This window comes from Phoenix dactylifera, chromosome 11 (assembly GCF_051530095.1).
Source record: "Phoenix dactylifera cultivar Ajwa chromosome 11, Ajwa_hap1_PhDact_Kaust_v1.1, whole genome shotgun sequence".
Lineage (NCBI taxonomy): Eukaryota > Viridiplantae > Streptophyta > Magnoliopsida > Arecales > Arecaceae > Phoenix > Phoenix dactylifera.
The window spans coordinates 5,613,537-5,631,812 of record NC_143200.1 but is presented as its reverse complement, the minus strand read 5'-3'; the positions used below and the strand labels follow the sequence as shown (position 1 = coordinate 5,631,812).

The 18,276-nt window shown below is 36.5% G+C and overlaps 2 protein-coding genes across 2 annotated transcripts; both read right to left on the bottom strand.

The window, feature by feature from the left end:
* Positions 1-485: 485 nt before the first annotated feature.
* LOC103696994 (uncharacterized) lies at positions 486-6,557 on the bottom strand. The gene is made up of 7 exons (XM_089926066.1): positions 6,288-6,557; positions 4,862-5,033; positions 4,712-4,761; positions 2,655-2,955; positions 1,912-2,100; positions 1,637-1,819; positions 486-921 (listed from the first exon to the last, which is right to left on the bottom strand). Exons 1-7 carry the CDS (start codon positions 6,467-6,469, stop codon positions 676-678), a joined length of 1,323 nt encoding a protein of 440 aa, XP_089782192.1. The 5' UTR covers positions 6,470-6,557; the 3' UTR covers positions 486-675.
* A 2,415-nt stretch (positions 6,558-8,972) lies between these two features.
* LOC103696992 (cytochrome b-c1 complex subunit Rieske-4, mitochondrial-like) lies at positions 8,973-18,271 on the bottom strand. Its single transcript, XM_008778748.5, has 2 exons — positions 17,995-18,271; positions 8,973-9,837 (listed from the first exon to the last, which is right to left on the bottom strand). Exons 1-2 carry the CDS (start codon positions 18,167-18,169, stop codon positions 9,194-9,196), a joined length of 819 nt encoding a protein of 272 aa, XP_008776970.3. The 5' UTR covers positions 18,170-18,271; the 3' UTR covers positions 8,973-9,193.
* Positions 18,272-18,276: the final 5 nt, after the last annotated feature.

The window sequence follows — 18,276 nt, the reverse complement described above, 5'->3', positions numbered from 1 at the left end:
TTGGCCAAATTGGTGTGCACTTTGTTGATCGAAGTCTATGAAAAGAGAAACTTCTCTTTTGGATTTCCCAAATTCCTCTACATGCTATTCCAATCCCAGCAGTACAGAAAAAACCTATATCTGAACTGTTTAATTCTCTCCAGTTTTAGTATGATTTATGATCTATGATCAATACAACTCCCTTGGAGTTCTATCTGGACAGGTCATAGGATAAGTAACCAAATTGAACCACAGAATTCTTATGATGATTTGGTTTCATGGGATTTAAAATCTATTACATTCCTAAAACTATTAAAAGCTTTAAAATTACTTCAGAAGCATCAAACTACTGTGCCGATTGGCTGCATTTGAATATCTAGTAGAATGCAATAAATCATGAACCTGATTTTTCTGGAAAGGATGTAGGTGAAGGAAGGTGGCACTGGGTGAAGGATTGCTGGCTACCAATTCATTTCCTTGAGATCTTCGCTGGTTTCGATCCCCTCTGAAAATTCATGGCTCTAAATTGGTGCTATTGCTTGCTATGTAGTATCCTCAGAAACCATATATTCGCAGCCTGCCTAGTACACATAAAGCAGACGACATCTTACAACAAGGAACAATTTACAAGTTAAAAAACCAACCCAGCTTTATTTAAGACAGCTGATAGCTGGGAACTGAAACACTAGCTTCCACCTACAGACCGACCAGCTTGAAGGAATCGCACTTTTTTTGCAGGCTAACAAGCAAGCTGTCGAAACTCTTCCTGAAGGAGTCGACACCTTCAACTTCAAGCTGAGACCCAACCTTGTTCCAGCCAATGCCCAACTTCCCGAGCGCACTATAGATACCCTCAGCCTCTGACAGATTTGAGTCTATGGTCCTTGAAACGGTGCCATGGTCAATGAAGGCTTGCAGAGCTTGATCAGGCATGGTGGAGACCTGAAAGCATAGAAGATCAAACATGTGCATAATTTAGTCAGCCATGCTCTCTGAAGTCCATGACTTTTTTGAGGGGATCTAAAGTCCATAAAGACCAGATTGAATTAACTCGGCTTTGAATATACCAGAGTGTGAAACCTGCATCCTCAAATACTAGCTTCTTACATGATCTTTGACAAAAATAATAATAATATTCTATCTAAAAATTAAAATAATGATATGATAGCATCTAGTTTTGGTGGCAAAACAATTTCCAGACCCAAGTTATCCACATTTTGAGTAAAAAGTCAGGCCTAGGTGGAACCTGAATGCCATCTTACCATTGCCTGTGTGGCTGAAAGAACTACTAAATAGTTAGCAGATGTGATACTACAAATTGGTACTGATTTGCCTGGATTGCTTTAGTAAATAGATGAACTCCATGGAAATTACTAATTTCCTAATGCTTTCTTTCCAAGTCGATAATATTCAGTCCTCTAAGTTAGGTTACTGTTCATAGCATTCAGGTGAACCATAAAAAAAAAATATATGAGTACTCATGTGACAAGTAAATCTGGCTATGCTGAATCATACTAGTATGCAGATTAAAATGCACACAAAAAAAAGAGAAGAAAAAAGCTAGTCTATATATAAAACAGCCTCTTTTTCTATTATGCATGATCTGAAACTTCTAAGAGAAATTATAATCGAATGAGTAAGAAATATTGAGGCTCACCGTGTCAGGTCCAATGAGAGGATCCACATACAGAGTGTCAGAATACGCAGGATTCTTAACACCGGTTGATGCCCACAACAATCTTTGCTTCTTAGCACCTTTCTTTACCAAGGCCTCCCATCTTGGACCAGAAAATTTCTTTTGATAGAGCTTATATGCCAAAGCAGCTTGAGCCACTGCAGCCTAAAGCAGTTTTAAAATAAAACCATGATCAGACTTCTAGCATTTCCATGTTTCCAAATGAACATAGGTCATAAGGCATTTTATATTTTTACCTTGCCTCGGAGATCAAGAGCTTCAGGTGTCCCAATTTCTTCAAGCATCTTATCTATAAGGGTGTCCACACGGCTGACAAAAAAAGAAGCTACACTGGTAATTCTAGATAGGTCATCGTGCCCAGAAGACTCAAGGCCATCCAAATAAGCATCAATGACTGCTTCATATCTTGATAGTGAGAAGATCAGCTGTCATCAGTAATACATACTAATCAATCATATGAACAACATACGACACTAAGGTTAAATGCAAAGGAGTTCACTGATAAATCAAAATAGAATAACTAGATCTCCATTGGGAGATGACATTTAGATCAAAATCAAAAGAAAAATACAATTGAAAGACATTACATTAAGCACATCAATAGAAAGAAAATGAACACCAAAAAAAAAAAAAACTGTGCACAATTGATGGGTGGTCAGAACTTCCAGCAAGAGAGAAGGCAGAGTTAAGATGGGCAAGGAAATGGAAGTTTTCTTGGTGACACTGGTAGAAAACTTTCTCTATTAAGTCTCATATTCTATCCACGTCCGTTTAGAAAGAAACATCTGTCTCACAGATTTAAGCATCAGATCAATACAAATGACGATGATCTTAATACAAAGATAAAATCATGTAGACATATGATTACTAAATGGGGCATGAATCAACTATATATTCTACAAGTGCACACAACACATTCTGAAATTTTAATCCTAATCACCAATAAGCAGGCAAGAGAAGCGTAAGCAATGGAACTTACTGTAACATTGACACTTATACCATTTGAGATTACTTCTTTAACTGAAGGAACGCATTCTGCAGTAGCTGGGATCTTTATGTAGACATTGGGACGATTAACCACTTTGTGCAACCATTTTGCAGCTTCAATAGTTCCATTGGTATCACTTGCAAGTCTAGGAGAGACTTCAACAGATACATAACCATCACCGCCATCTGTTTGTTCATAAATAGGTTCAAAAAGCTTGCATGCATCTTGAATATCGTTTATAACAAGCTCCCAGTAAATGCTTTCTATGTCTTTTCCAGCTGTAACAAGCTGCCTGAAATCATCATGAATTCATAGATTATCACATAGAAGACATTACTTTAAACTGACTAAGATGTACATGTTCCAAAAAACAGTAATTTCATACCTGAGATGGTCTCAAGCAGTGAACTTTTTAATAAAGATTTAAAGGTATAGAAATAAAAATAATAAAAATTCACTGTAACCTATGTTTTATCAAAAGTACTTTTTTTCCTGGTTCCCAAATCTCATGAAGCAGTTATGTACGGACATCTCTGCAGGAGATACCTCCTCCTTCCTTTTTTGTTTTTTTTTCTTTTCTTTTCTTTTGTGTGTGTGTGTATGTATGTGTGTGAAGGTAGGGTATGTGTCCTTTTTTGTGAAGATATTACACTGTTAGGAAGACATGCAGAGTTATCAAAATAAGAAAAGAAACAGGTGACCTAAGATAAAATACATTCACCAAATTATGTTTGCAATATCCAACATTTGTTGTGAAGCACCTTCATTCAGAGAAATCCATCAAATCGGGCATGAAGGTTTGCATTCTAAAAGCAAGAAGGCTGATGTTAGTATGCAACATTGATATGAAAAAGGGTTAGACTACATTAATTGTGAAATGTGACTAATTTAATTGGAGCATGTCTTTTATATTTTTTGTTGTGATATGTTTTCACACTGACTTTCAAGAAATCCAACCCAATTCTTTTAAGATATTGTCTCCTGGGTCCTGACTACCAAATAATAGAAAATCAAAAGTACTTGCCAATCAGGATAAAATACATGATGGCCAAAAACTAAATTATGCTCCCAACATCCAACATATGTCATCCAGCACCTTCATTGAGAGAGATCCATCACATTGGGCAGGAACGATTGCATTCTAAAAGCAAGAAGGCTAATGATGGTTTGCAACATTGACATGGAGAAGGTTTAGACTACATCAATAGAGAAATGCGACTAATTCCATAAGAGGATGTCCTTTTTTTTTAAGGGTCTTAAGAGGATGTTTTTTTATCTCTTTCTTGTGATGCAGTTTCACATTGACAGACTTCCAAGAAATCCAACCTTATTCTTTTAAAATTATGTCTTCTGAGCCCCAACTACCAATTGATAGAAAACCAAAAGTGCCTGCCCTGCCAAGCATGATATAATATATGATGGCCAAAAAATAAATCTTTTGACCATAACATTCTTTCCCAAGGCCAGCCTAGCATGGTCCACACATCTCCTAACCGCCATCAACTGAATGATAAGACAAGCACGATAAGCAAAGTGATGAATAATTTTCGTACCAACGAGAAATTACAAATAATATCTATGTCTTTGTAAGAAATAGCAATGTTATTGTACTCATTATCTGGTGTTTTTTATTAGTCATTCTTTGTCGAAGGGAAATGAGAAATTGTTAGAGGAAAAACAGTTGTTGTGCAGCACTTTTGCATAGTAAAGGCTTTCTAGAGAATATTATGCACAAAGGATGAGAAAGCATGAACTAATTAATCACTATGACGAGTGAACTATTCTACCAATTAATAAAAAAAAAACAATGCTATGTTTTCTGCAGTGTATAAGCGATGCTGAAAATCCAGCAATTGCTGCTGACTGTCCTAAAGATATTATATACATGCCCATTATTTCTGCAGCGGTGTTTACTTTAGCATTAAAAATAAAAACTAAAAGTTTGAGGTAACAAAACATTAAAAATTGATGCATAAAGAAAATCTGCACCAGATGATGTGGTATGAATGGAGAATTAACAAAGTGGAGTTAGACAGATAGTTAGCTACCTAAATTGTTCATCGTAGGCACTGGATGATGAAATTGCTTTCTGGAAAATCTGCAACAGCATTACGCAGAGCGGATAATCAGATTTGAAGGCTAAAGATTAAAAATGTTGAAAAAAGGCTTTTTTAACTTTCAACAGATAAGAAAGGTACCGTAGGATTGCTAGTAACTCCTCGAACTCCACTCGCAATGAGTGGAAGCAGATCTGTTACTGGGCGGCAAAGATTATCATACCATGGAGATTGCCCTTGTTGCTCATAAAGGTCGTGGAGTGCTGTTCTCTTTGCTGGAGCACCATTTCCATCTTGTTCGGAACATCTCACACTGGAATATAGAGTTGACAGAAAAAATCTTCATAAAGTGCCAACTCAGAAAGTCAGAATAAAAGTTAAAAATTAGACAATGGAAAACCTCACGCACATTATGGTGCATACACAGGCATGCATACTCTTGCAGATGTATCTGTATACATACACATACACATGCATAGATGCATGCATCCATGCTTGTATTACTAACACAAGATTTCAAACTCCTTTGGGTATTCTGGAAACTTTACCCACTTCAAGGTGTTGAATTGAGTTTCGCATGGCCCCAAATATCTTAAAATGCCATTCTTATTACATAGCTCTTTCTCTCTACATCTCTTCATCTATTAGAGCATTCTACATCTATATAAGCTGACTAATCCTTTTAAGAGTTCTAGAACCCATGCAATACCTCTACTTTTTAAAAAAAATAATAACAAATGAGAGTTTTATCTTAAAATTCTATTCTCATTAGATAGCTCTTTCTCTCTACATCGTTTCATCTATTTGAGCATTCTACATCTATATAAGCTGATTAATCCTTTTAAGAGTTCTAGATCCAATGCAATACCTCTACTTTTTTAAAAAAAATAATATTCTTGCGTGCTAATTTTTGAATACTTTGTCTCCATGCGTTTCTAACTCCTTTTCCGTTATGGGAGTCACGTTTAGGCTCTTAGTGCGACCCCCAATGTGGGGCTCAAGTTTAATGATCATACTTTGCGGGGGAAAAAAAAAAGGAAAGCTCAAATTTGAGAGTGAGAGAGAGAGAGAGAGAGAGAGAGAGAGATTTCAGAATTGAAGACAAGAAACAAAGAAAAAAAAATGCTCTGGTAATAACTTACCAACATAGCTTAGGTTAATTCAGATTCCTTTGACAGAACAATACATAGAACCATACACAAAATTGAAACTTTCAGCAAAACTATATATATGACATTTAAACTTTAAATGGTCAAGTTGCAATCATAAACCTAATCCAAGTCTTTTACAAAACAGAAATCAAACCAACCAAACTCAAGCTCTTCAGTTTCTCAACCATTGTAACTAGACTGCCTCGACCAAACAGAAGAACAAAATAGCAAAAGCTCATCAACTTTATAAATAAAAAATATAATTTTCTAACAAAAAAGGAGCGACCTTTCAGAATCTTTGAATTGATCTACTGTTCAAACAATGAATTGAAACCTACAGATCAAGAACTAAAACAATCAAAACATAGAGGGAGAAAGCATTGAGAAAGAAAGATGGAGGGATAATAGAAGCATACACCAATGAGCTCCTCTCCACACGATCTCTTTGAATCGAGAGGCGGAGAGGCGAGACTCGCTTCCGAATCGGAGCCCCGGTGCGGAAGTTGGGTGAGAGTTTCGGCTCGGATCGGAGGGCGGAAGAGGAGCGGAAAGAAGCGGCGGCGAGGTTAGCGTTTGAGAGCTTAGAAATCGAAGCCATGGAGGGAGGGAGAGGGGGGGGGAGAGAGAGAGAGAGAGAGAGAGAGAGAGAGAGAATTTATGGATTCTGATTAGATAATTTGAAGTAAAGACTAATTAAAGACGAAGGGAAGAAGGGTTACTTATAGGGGTGAAAGTTGTCTGATGTCCGGATCCATTGAATCGGGTGTAAATTTTGGCATCCAATAATATGCTTATTCATAATCATATCTATATTCAATAAAAAATAAATAAATATAAATATAAATAAACAACTATCCCATATACATTCAAATATTTATTTTTATTTATAATTTTATTTAATATATAGTAATCATAATTTTTAAAAAAATAAATGACCATGTTAAAATTATATTAAATTAATTTATCTTTCACTTAGTATTTTTTATTTATACTTTCAGACCCAATTTGTACCCATATCCGTTGAAAATAAATATAAATATAAATATAGATTTTTACATAAAACTAGCATTCATATTCGTATCTGTATTTATCAAACAAAATAATTATATATATAAATATACTGATATTTGTCCAATTTTATTCCTAATTAGTTAAGGCCTAATGTCCAAGTGAAGAGAGTCGGAGGAGTAGAACATGGGTAATATCGAAATGGAAATAATTTGATAGGTTGGTGGTGGTCTAAAGAGTAGTTTTTTTGAATTAAAATGATTAAATTACTCATAACTCTTTATTGAGTTACAATGTTATCTTTAATTTATGTGGAAAATGTTTGAGTAGTGGCCAAGTAAATAGCTGTTTTTGACAAGGTTATACCTAAGTTTTCTACTATTAGGATCTATGAAGGTTGCTTAAATACTATATTTAGACTATTTAAATTATTGTCAAAAAACAATTCTATCTGATAATTGAATTATTGAAAATGAAATATATATTGTTTTTTTTAAAAGATGTTAATTGTATGAGGGAAACAACCAAAATATAACTTAGTAGTTATGCTTTCTTCTCCATAAAAGGCAGGTTCTGCATAGATTATACATTGACTTGGTTTTACTTCAAATATATATATATATATATAGAAGAGATGTGTTCGACTCAATTTAATTATTGTTTTTTTCAGTAAATTAGTACTAAAAAAATATTTTTTTTTGTTAGAATAGTATTTGTTATATTAATAAGATCTATAATTTTTAAATGATTTACTTGATATTCCAAGAAGTTGGAGAAAAAAAGAAAGAAAGATGGATTTGGATACTTGGAAACTATTTTTTTTCTTTTTCTAATTTAATATTTGAAATTTCTATTTTTTATTTAAATTATATAAAAATTATGGAATAAGTAAACTAGCAGTAGCCATCACCAGGAAGTCAGTTTCAATTTTAAGCATCCTGGGTGGTTGGGGATCACAATCATTAGTAATATGGATGGTGCAAATTGCAAAGCCTGTAAATTAGTGATCGGATTGAGACGGTCTTTTGAGCCATATAGCAGCGGAATTAAAAGTTGGGGAAGGCACAGCAGCACCGTCCCTCAAAGTGGAGCTCCGGAATGTCGTTTTCCGAAGGAAATCCCAGCTACGTCAGATGAGGCTGCCCCCCACGCTCTCCTTATAAGACGTCACAGCGCCGAGTGAGATGGCTCTTCATCTCGGGAAGAGATCATTTCCCTTGGGGTTTTCTGTCTCAGCCTTGGAGTGAAGGGACGTTCCCTCGCGAACTATGAAGAAGTCTTCCAATGGGATTTGGAGTCTAAAATGTGATTTCTCTCTGAAACGAACCTAGATTCAGGGAGGATCTTTGTTATATCCATCATCCTGTGATTGCTTTGAGAGCTGTACGGTGCATGATCCAACCGTGGATGGGAGTGAAGGAAGCTGAATCCTTCTATTTTTTGAGAAAAAACAAGGAGGGGCGTCCGAGTCAACACTGTCCAAGCTTAATTTCTTTGAGATGCACCATCCCTACTTGGTCTCCGGACAGGAAGCTTAAATTCTTTGGATGTTCTCTCCTGCCATGTATTTCACTTATACATATGCTTTAGTAAACGTATGACTTCATGTTTAATTCCAAATAATAACTCAGGAAGAAAAAGTATATAACTTGAATCAAGAGTTCGTTTATCAAACTCACACCAAACAATTATAAAATTGATGCAATTACAGATGCTCCTCTCCATTAAAGAAACTGATAAGCAATAATCATGAGTCTTTTTCTACCAAAAAACAAACAAAAAAAAAATTAATTAGCCTTCCCAATCAAAACCAGTAACTTCTGAATTAAAGATCCAGTGAAGGATACTAATGGTCCTGCTGAGAGTCAAGCTAAAAAGAAGAATGATATAAAGATAAATCGAAACCTATGCCTCGTATATCCATGCACTTATACTGACATTAATGCATGAGCACGCAAATAACATATTCCAATTTGACAACCACATGCTATGAATATTGAGCTCTCGGCAATACGTCCCATGGTCTCGAAGCATAACAAAAACCATGAGGTTTGTAAATCTACAACATCTTCTCAGGCATGAGGAGACTACCATTGACCAGAATTTACCCTGGTGAACAGGGCAAGAAGCTAATAGAAGATATTTCCAATAAGTTTACAAGGTGCAATACACATGTTCCACCTTAATAATGTGCTCGCCAAGGTGATCGCGATTATTCATGATCCAGTGCCAGAAAACTTGTAATATCCAGCAGAGGCAAGTAAAAGACAAATATTATATAGAGAATCATACCACAACATTCAAAACACAGAATTTAGCCTACCATCAACTTGTTCTCATCCATGAAGGTATACTGAGGCACCTCCAGGTTGTATGGAGCCGGGCCTTTGCGAATCCTACCGGAGATATCATAATGTGACCCATGACATGGGCAAAACCAGCCACCAAAATCTCCAGCATTGGGCAGGGGAATGCAACCCAGATGGGTGCAGACCCCAACCACCACGAGCCACTCTGGGTTCTTCACTCTAGCTGCATCTTCCTGAGGATCGCGAAGGGATGCCACATCCACACTGTTGGCCAACTTGATATCATCCTCAGTCCGGCGCCTTATAAACACTGGCTTCCCACGCCACTTCACCGTAACTGTGCTCCCAGGCTCAATGCTGGAGAGATCAACCTCCAGTGAAGCTAGAGCAAGGACATCCTTACTAGCAGACATGCTTAACACAAACTTAAGGACTAGGAGACGAATCAAAGAAGCATACACAAATCGCCCCCCACTCAAAACAAAGTAAGCAAATGCTCGCTTGCTGGGATCGCCTGGAGGAAATCGCTCATGGTTGTGTTCATCATAGACTATCTTTGAGGTTGGGTTCTTCATAGCTGCCACTGTTGCAGGAAGGTCAGCCAACCCCATGTCCTGATGTCTAGGGATGAGAGATTCAGATGAAAATCCTGCAGGTTAAAAAATCACACAAGAAAAACACTTTTCAGTATCATAAGTTATTTCCATGAATCTTGAGACATTCTGGATTATTTAATGCTGGATTACCAAGTGGAGGTAATCTGAAATTATCTTTTCTTGACAGAAATACCATAACTTATATTATATTAATATTGTATTAATTATATTAATATATATTATATTAACATTATATTAATAAATTATAAATATACTTATACATTGACTAATAATATTTATAAATAATAATATATTTAATATATTAATATATTTATTAACATCTATTAATTTTTAATAAATAATTAACAAATATTTATTAATTATCAATAAATCTAACATAACATTCATTAATAATTAATATATTCCTTTATATATCAAAATACAAAATTTATTTATAATAAAAAATACGTTCAAATATATGTATAATTAATTTAAAAATATTTATTAACTCATGTAAATATATTTCAATATTCAAAATTACCAATATTGACGGCGCTTATGTAAGTGGGCCATAAATGACCAACAAATAGACCGAGAAAAAAAATGTTATTACATAAATTATTTATTCAAGGGCACTCTTGAAAATTTAGCAATATTTTCATATAAGATTACCTCCAACGAAACATAGTAATCTTCTTCTGACGCTATTTTTTTGAGTAGTTTTCCACCAACCAAACGTGGCAAAATTTATTTTCTTCCACAATTACTTTTCTAGATAAATGATTCCTAGGAATCATCAAAATAACCCATAATCTCACATGCCCCAACCAAACAAACCCTAACAAGAATATTTTGAAGAAATGGTTCAAGTAAAATTCATAGAATAATTTAAAATTTTATCCCACCTAATAGTCAAATCAATGCAATAATTAGAAGCATGATTGTGCATTAGAAGTCACCATCGATTACAGAACAAACACCAAGGGGGACAGACAGTCATTAGCACAAACTTCACAATAAGGAGAGTTGGTGGTTCATTTGTGAGTTCTAGTTTTATTAAGACTAGTTATTTGTGCCAAAGTCAAAGTGAGCTTGATTTTGATCTTGAACAGCATGGAGTTCTATATAAAGACAGTCCTAGATAAAGTAGGACAAATTGGGCTACAGCACTAATAGATGCTTTAGTAGTTTAAGTAGAAGACTTTTATCCTTATTGGCGTTGGGTTTATTTTATTTAATTAAGTCTTGATCTCTATACTAAAGCATGGGTGACTTCAGAGAATAGAGAGTTTTGTCTTTTATGCATGGTGCTTGGAATTGAGTTCTAGTAGCTTCAAATTATATGCTATATAGCATTAGGTGCACTATTGGAGAGAGATTTTATGAGGTATTCTTGAAGTAGAAGCTGGGAACTTTAGTTTGGCTTTTGATTGTGCAGTTTTAAATACTATCAAATAGTCTGTAGATTTTCTAGATGTGCCCCATATTTTACAAAGTTGATCACTATATTTTACATCAACATAAGTTCATGTGTGAAAGATACTCTTGCATAGAGTACTTATTAGGGAATGTTGTTAACTAGTACATTAGGGGAATTCATTAAGAGCAACGCCCATATTATACAAACAATTTGTTAAGTAAACCCTAGATTTTCTATCATAGAGGGAGATTTTTCTTCCAAAACATAGGCCAAGTTTGATTGACATCAAATCTCAATAATGCAATCTTTCCATGTCATTATCAATCATAAATGCCAATGCTAAATATTATTAACATCCATACATGTCCTTCACACAAGTCAACTAAAAAATAAAAATGTTATATTATTACCTATTAATAACTGGTTTAAACTATTTAAATTTGTACTAGGAAGGTAGCTGCACATAATCATCTATAGAATAGAATATTATAGGCATCATCAAGAAACTCTGAGAACTGGAATGCCATCTCTTGATGGTGATCCATATCTATGAACGAGTTTGACCCACAATACGAAGATCCCCAAATATTACTCATCTTCCTATCTATTGCACCACACGATTCACCAACAAAACCATTTTGAACCATCGCTCCACTCCTCTTAATCAGTTTCGGTGTGCTCTCATTGTCTATGCTAGCCTTCTACATTGGATTTGGATCTAACAAGGCTAGAAAAATCAGCATTCATAATTCAGCACATATATCATCTTGATCATGACATAGAGATGCTTCCTCTATAAGAAAATTACTCCATTTTTGAGCTACCGCAATGGCGGCGGTATAGTGGCTTGGGTTGTCAGCACCATGGAGGAAGATGTCTCACTAGAAGAGGCATGGGGTAGAAATGTATCCCCTACAGAAATCACTTCTTAAGCTCCAGTAATGGCAGTGGTACAATAACTTGGATTGTCACCATCATGGAGAAAGAAGATGCCTCATTAAAGAAGGCACATGTATCATAAAATAGAAACACTTCCTCTATAAGAAAATCGCTCCACTTAAGCTCCAGCGATAGCCGCGGTGCAGTGGCTCGGGTTGTCACCACCGTAGAGGAGAAAGATGCTCATTAGAGAAGGTGCAAGTATCATGGAGTAGAAACACATCCTCATTAAAGAAGATGCACGGCTAGGGTACAAGCTCGACTTGACTCGACTATTGCCAAGCTCAAGTCAAACTCGAGTAGCTCAAATAGTTTTTCGAGTTGAGCTCGAAGACTCGCGATCCTAGTCGAGTATATATTTTTAATAATATTTTATTTTATTTATAATAATATATTAATAATTTAATATTTTAAGATATAATATTTATTAATTTTTTAATCCGACCTAACTCCTTCCTACTCCATGCTTTTCATATTTTGTTTTAACTATATTTTTTAATTATGACCAAGGCTTTGAGCTCGAGTATTTGGCTTGGTTGACATTCGAGTCGAGTAGAGTTGATCTCGATCATTGCTTTTTCTTTTGATCAAGTCAAGTTCGAGCTCAATATTAAGGCTCAATCGATCTCGAGTCAAGTTTGGAGACCAAGTATTACGACAGGCTGCTCCATACTTAAATCTCGAGCATTTGGATAGGGTAGTCAACCTCGAGTCGAATCGAGTCGAGTTCGAATGACAAGCTACTTGGCTCGGATCGATGCACCCCTTGCGACAACAACCCAAATCACTGCTTCGCCACCTTAGTGGAGCTTAAGTGAAGAGATTTGCTTATAGAGGATGTATTTTTTCCTATGATACCTATCGCATCTTCATCCTCCATGGTGGTGACGACCCAAGTTATTACGCCGCCGCCATCGCCGAAGCTCAAGTGGAGTGATTCTCTCATAGAGGAAGCATTTCTACCCTATGATACATGTGCCTTATCTAATACAGTATCTTCTTCTTCCACGGTGGTGACAACCAAGTCACTGTACTGCCAACATTGCCGAAGCTCAAGTGAAGTGATTTCCATATAGAGGATGTGTTTCTACCCATGATACCTATGCCTCCTCTAATGAGGCACCTGCCTCCAACATGGTGGTGATTACCCAATTCACTGTATTGCCACGGTGGTGACAACCAAGTCACTGTACTGCCAACATTGCCGAAGCTCAAGTGAAGTGATTTCCATATAGAGGATGTGTTTCTACCCATGATACCTATGCCTCCTCTAATGAGGCACCTGCCTCCAACATGGTGGTGATTACCCAATTCACTGTATTGCCACCATCCCTAGAGCTCAAATAGAGTGATTCACTTATAGAGAAAGCATGTCTACCCCATGATCAAGGTGATATATGTGCTCAATTTTCAAAGGCTTCCAGCCAGGTGTAGCATGGTATGTTGGATAGCCCAAACTAATAGAGAGGAGTGGAGCGGCAGATCAGAATGGTTTGGTTGGTTAATCGTACGGTGCAATAGATAGAAAGATGAGCAATATTTAGGAATCTTCATGTGATGGGTCAAGCTCGTTCATAAATGCATATCGCCGCCAAGAGATAGCATTTCAGTTTTCAGAATTTCTTGATGATATCCATAATATTCTATAGACGATTATATGTAGCTACCATCCTAGTACAAATTTAAATAGCTAATAGTAGTTAATAATAGTTAATAATATAATATTCTTATTGGTTAGTTGATCATTGCGTGAAATAAATGTATGGACATTAATAATATTTAGCATTGATAATTTATGATTGATAATGTCATCGAAAATTCATTATTGAGATTCGAGATACAGAATATTGAGTTGCTCCCCCTCTCTGCCTTCTCCTTTTCTCTTCTCTTCCCTCCTCTTCTCTCTCCTTCTTCTGACCTGCATCACTATTTCGAGGCATAAATTATGTCTAGATTTTACTTTTTTATGGACAAGAATCCTCCTTCAGAAGTTATTCTAAAACGCTTCCAAATATTGTGGCCAAGCAGAAACTGAAATAACTTGTGGCATAACTATTCAAATAGTCCTAAAACTGCTATTCCTAATTTTCTTATTTCCAAACCAAATGCAGCCTGAGTATAACAATTCTTGGGATCAAGAGTCTGTTTGGGAATGCTGTAGCTTTTGGCCCAAAAGCAGTTTTTGGCAAAAGCTACGTTTGAGGTCAAAAGCTGTTTCAGGGCAAAGTAGTTTTTTTGCCATAAAAGCATTTGGCTATTAAGATCTAAAAACTATTCTGAAGTTGTAGAAGTGGTTTACTGTAAGTTTGGTTGGCAAATTTAAAAGCTACTTTTGAATGACAAAATGACCAAAAAGGACAAAACCCTAAAATAATTCTAAATTTGTTTAGATATAAGACAAATGAGTACCATGATGCAAATAAATTTAATAAAAATCATATGATATATTATTTTTGCATATAGTTAATATGAAAAAAAAGCAAAATAATTGTTAAGAATGTTTCATCAAAAGAAGGTTACACTAACATACTCTGATACCTAACGATACAAAGCAACCAATTGATTTTTTAAATCTCCAACAAATGCTAGCAACTAGAAAATTAAAAGGAATTTGCATAAGTTCTATTTGTATAGGAAGCTATGCACATTATCAGCAAACTCCAAAGCAAGATCAAATTGATTATATACTAGGTCAGCCTCTAGGAATTCATTTTTTGCTTAGTACGATGTCATGAACTAATAAGTTTAGCACAAAAAGCAGGTTATATTAGTTCCAAAAAAATTAAGAAATTTGATTGAGATATGGAGAGAGGACTTAGTTTCTTTCATACAAACGATAGCCATTTTTTCTTTGAAACAGACATCGAGTAATAAAAAATATAAAAGCGTTGAGCCACTATAAACACCGAGAAAGAATGCCTCTCAATCGCTGCATTCCATGGTCAGCCTTCTTCCAGAATTCCTGAAAAGATGCCGACATAGCTCCACCAAAGGGATACAAACATGGAGGGAAAAATTGAATAGGTCATAACTCCTACACAAACATGAACGGTGATCACATCATCGATGTGGTCTTATAGGGATCCAGGTGTCTATAACATGGACTTTGCTCAGAATTTGCAACATTCACTATGATTATGGTCAGCCAAAAAACTAGAATAAAGCCAAAATATACTTATATTTCAAGGAGCCACTCTTACCACTATTCAATTCAAGTGACACATACTCTGTCTACATGATATAGTCCTGAAAGTTGGTTTATTAAGCTCAATAATCAGGATCCGACAATGGACTAGGTTTTTGGAGAAGGGTTTGAAAGTCCATGGAGGAATTCAAGTTCACACACAAAGTGACTAGGCTTCCCTGGTCTCCAGGGTGTCTAAGAACTATATCAAATGGATCAGAATTGTGACATGGAAAAGGAGAACCTTTCTAAAATGAAAAGACCATGCACGTGACATTTAACCAGCACAAGGCTGATGCTGAGAGGCACATTAAAAACTAGTAGATCCAAAGTTTGCAATGGCTGCTTTAAGCATCACAAGACACTACCAAGACTGCATGAAGACCTTCTACTCTCTGAAACTTGAAGGCAGGAGTTTGTTTTGTTTTTGTTTTCGTTTTTGTTTTTTTGAAATAAAGGGAAGCATTAAGCCACCCACATTTTGTTGAAGGAGGAAGATTAAAGAATGTACATGAGGAGATCAGCTCTTTGGAGAGAGCTGAAATCATTCACAGAATTGCAGTGCCCTACAAACAGAAATACTTGGACTAGAAACAGAAATATTTTTTTAGTGGAGATTATTTCCTCCTCTCATGACTAGACTGATATCAAAGAGCACAAGGTTTCAGAGCAGTACGCTTCAGAAACTATATTCTATCTATTTGAAGCATGTATAATAGTCTATATCACCAAACCAGATGAAACTTCTATATACGAGCAATCCAAAATGGCAACTAAAAAGACCAAGAAGAAGGACTATATTTTCTCAATCTTTCATCAATAAACAAAACAAGCGCTGCCCGATAGCTGTAATAAATTTATTAGAAACATCTTTGGAATCCTTTGAAGGGAAGAGAGGCTCTCAAATTCTTTGGAGCAATGGAGAGCAAAGGATTTAAGCTAGATTCTGTTGCTTTGCTTGCATGCCAAGCTGCATGTAGCCATGGAGGTTTGTGGATGATGGGCTTAGAATTTTCAATTCTATGGTGAACCATTATGGAATTAAGCTGAATAGGGAACATTGTGCTTGTATTGTTGATATGTTGGGTCGTTCAGGGAGGTTGAAAGAAGTTGAGAGGTTCATATGGGAGATGGGATAGAAATGGATCCGTTGGCAAGGGAAGCTTTTCTTGGATCTTGTGGGTTGTATGGGGAGATGGAATTGGGAACATAGCTTCGTAGAGAAGGTTATTAAATTGGAGCCAAAAAAGGATGGTCCATATGTGTTGTTGTTGAATATATATGCTGAACAAAAAATGTGGGAAGAAAAGGAGCATTTGAAAGAGAGATTGGATGCTAGAGGGTCGAGAAAGGAGGCTGCACAAAGCTGGTTTTCAGGTCTAGAGGTTTGAACGTGGTGATTATTGTCAATGATTTTACTTCAATAGAGTAGAAGTTTGAATGCATCAGATTCATGAACTTTCCTCTCAGGTCTGTAGAGAAAACAGAGTATCATAAACAGAACCAACAATTTACCAGAAGGATCCCTCAAGATATCACTGGAGAGGATCTGGGGTTTGAGCCCCACGTAGAACAGGAACAATGCGATCTATGGCTCCACCACCACCATGATCCCTGTTCCCTGACAATGCCCTCCCTCTTTCCTTGTTATTGGATCTTGCGCAGAGAAACAAAGAACGAGGACCACGGAGTTCTTCAAGGAGATTGGGGTTAGGGTTTCTAGTTGCGAGAGAGGAGGAGAGTTGAACATTCCTTGCCTTTTATTCTTCGGAGATTGATAATCTTCATAAGAAGGAAAGAGTCCTGATACATTCGGGAGTCGGGATGAAAGTGAACGAGGGCCAGCACAATTTTCCAAAAAATAAAAAAACTAACTTCCCACGAACACAATAGTTAACTTGCGAGCTGCATCTACAGAAGCGGGGGAGGTCAGCTTTACGTAAACCACATTTTGGGAGGTCTTCAACATGATCAAGAATTACTTTTGGGTTGTAGCCAATCACTCAAAATTTTGCTTTTCGACTAAGAATCACTTTTATCGAGTGCAAACACACCTCCAAATATGCACTAAATCTAACAAGATGCCCAACAATTTAAAATGATTTTAAATCACAGTCATGTCCTTTTCAGCTCGGAAAAGCTACAGGGTATATATTGACAGCTTGTGCTCCAGATGAAACTCTGAGACGCAATTACATCTGGTGCTTTAGAAAGATAAAGCAACAAGGCTTTCCTCCAATAAAACTACTTCTATTAACCAAACCACCAAACCAAATATACGATGAACCTTTCAATAACAAGAAAAGATCCATAAATTAAGAAAAATCGTGCTTAATATGCTAATCTACATTAAACTGATAACATTCTCCATACATTGCACCAACTTTAAAATATCCAGAATAACAAAAGGCTGCATACCCTAAAAGCAGCAAAAGGGCCTAATTCAGCACCGACATGAGATTAGATAGATGATTTCGATGCGAAAATTCAATGAACCGCCTATCCTTGGACAAGAAAAGAAGGAAGGCAAAAATCTATCTCCAGATATTTAACTAAATCCAAGCGGCACGGCATGAAATCATACTCATACGAGAGGTAGCTCTTAGATCGTGCAAGCACAAGAAACTAAATCGAATGGAGAGAAACAAAATCAGGAGCATCTCTAACCTCTGGTCGTGCCGGGGAGGCCCGATTCGAGGGCGAATCGAGCGGGAGAGATCGATCTAGAGTCATCGGTCGACGAATGCCCGGCACCATGGACGGGGTTCCTGGAGAGGACAGAGGCGGAGGTGCTCGGCCTCCATGAGAGAGAAGCCAGCCTTCTTCCCGCGACCCTCAGCATCTCCTATTCTCTCTGTATCTCCTTTCTTCTCCTTCAGCTTTTACAATTCGAGGTTATCTGGGAACTCCGGGACGGAGAGCGGCACCAAGAAATAAATAGGGTTCGCC

What these genes read in the sequence shown, in the direction of transcription:
- LOC103696994 (XM_089926066.1), bottom strand. Translation starts at nt 6,469, where the DNA reads ATGGCTTCGATTTCTAAGCTCTCAAACGCTAACCTCGCCGCCGCTTCT. An exon ending in GTGGAGAGGAGCTCATTGGT is followed by an intron (nt 5,034 to 6,287) that starts GTATGCTTCTAT and finishes TCTATATTCCAG; the next exon opens with TGTGAGATGTTCCGAACAAG. An exon ending in GAGTTACTAGCAATCCTACG is followed by an intron (nt 4,762 to 4,861) that starts GTACCTTTCTTA and finishes ATGCTGTTGCAG; the next exon opens with ATTTTCCAGAAAGCAATTTC.
- LOC103696992 (XM_008778748.5), bottom strand. Translation starts at nt 18,169, where the DNA reads ATGCTGAGGGTCGCGGGAAGAAGGCTGGCTTCTCTCTCATGGAGGCCG. An exon ending in CCTCCCCGGCACGACCAGAG is followed by an intron (nt 9,838 to 17,994) that starts GTTAGAGATGCT and finishes TTTAACCTGCAG; the next exon opens with GATTTTCATCTGAATCTCTC.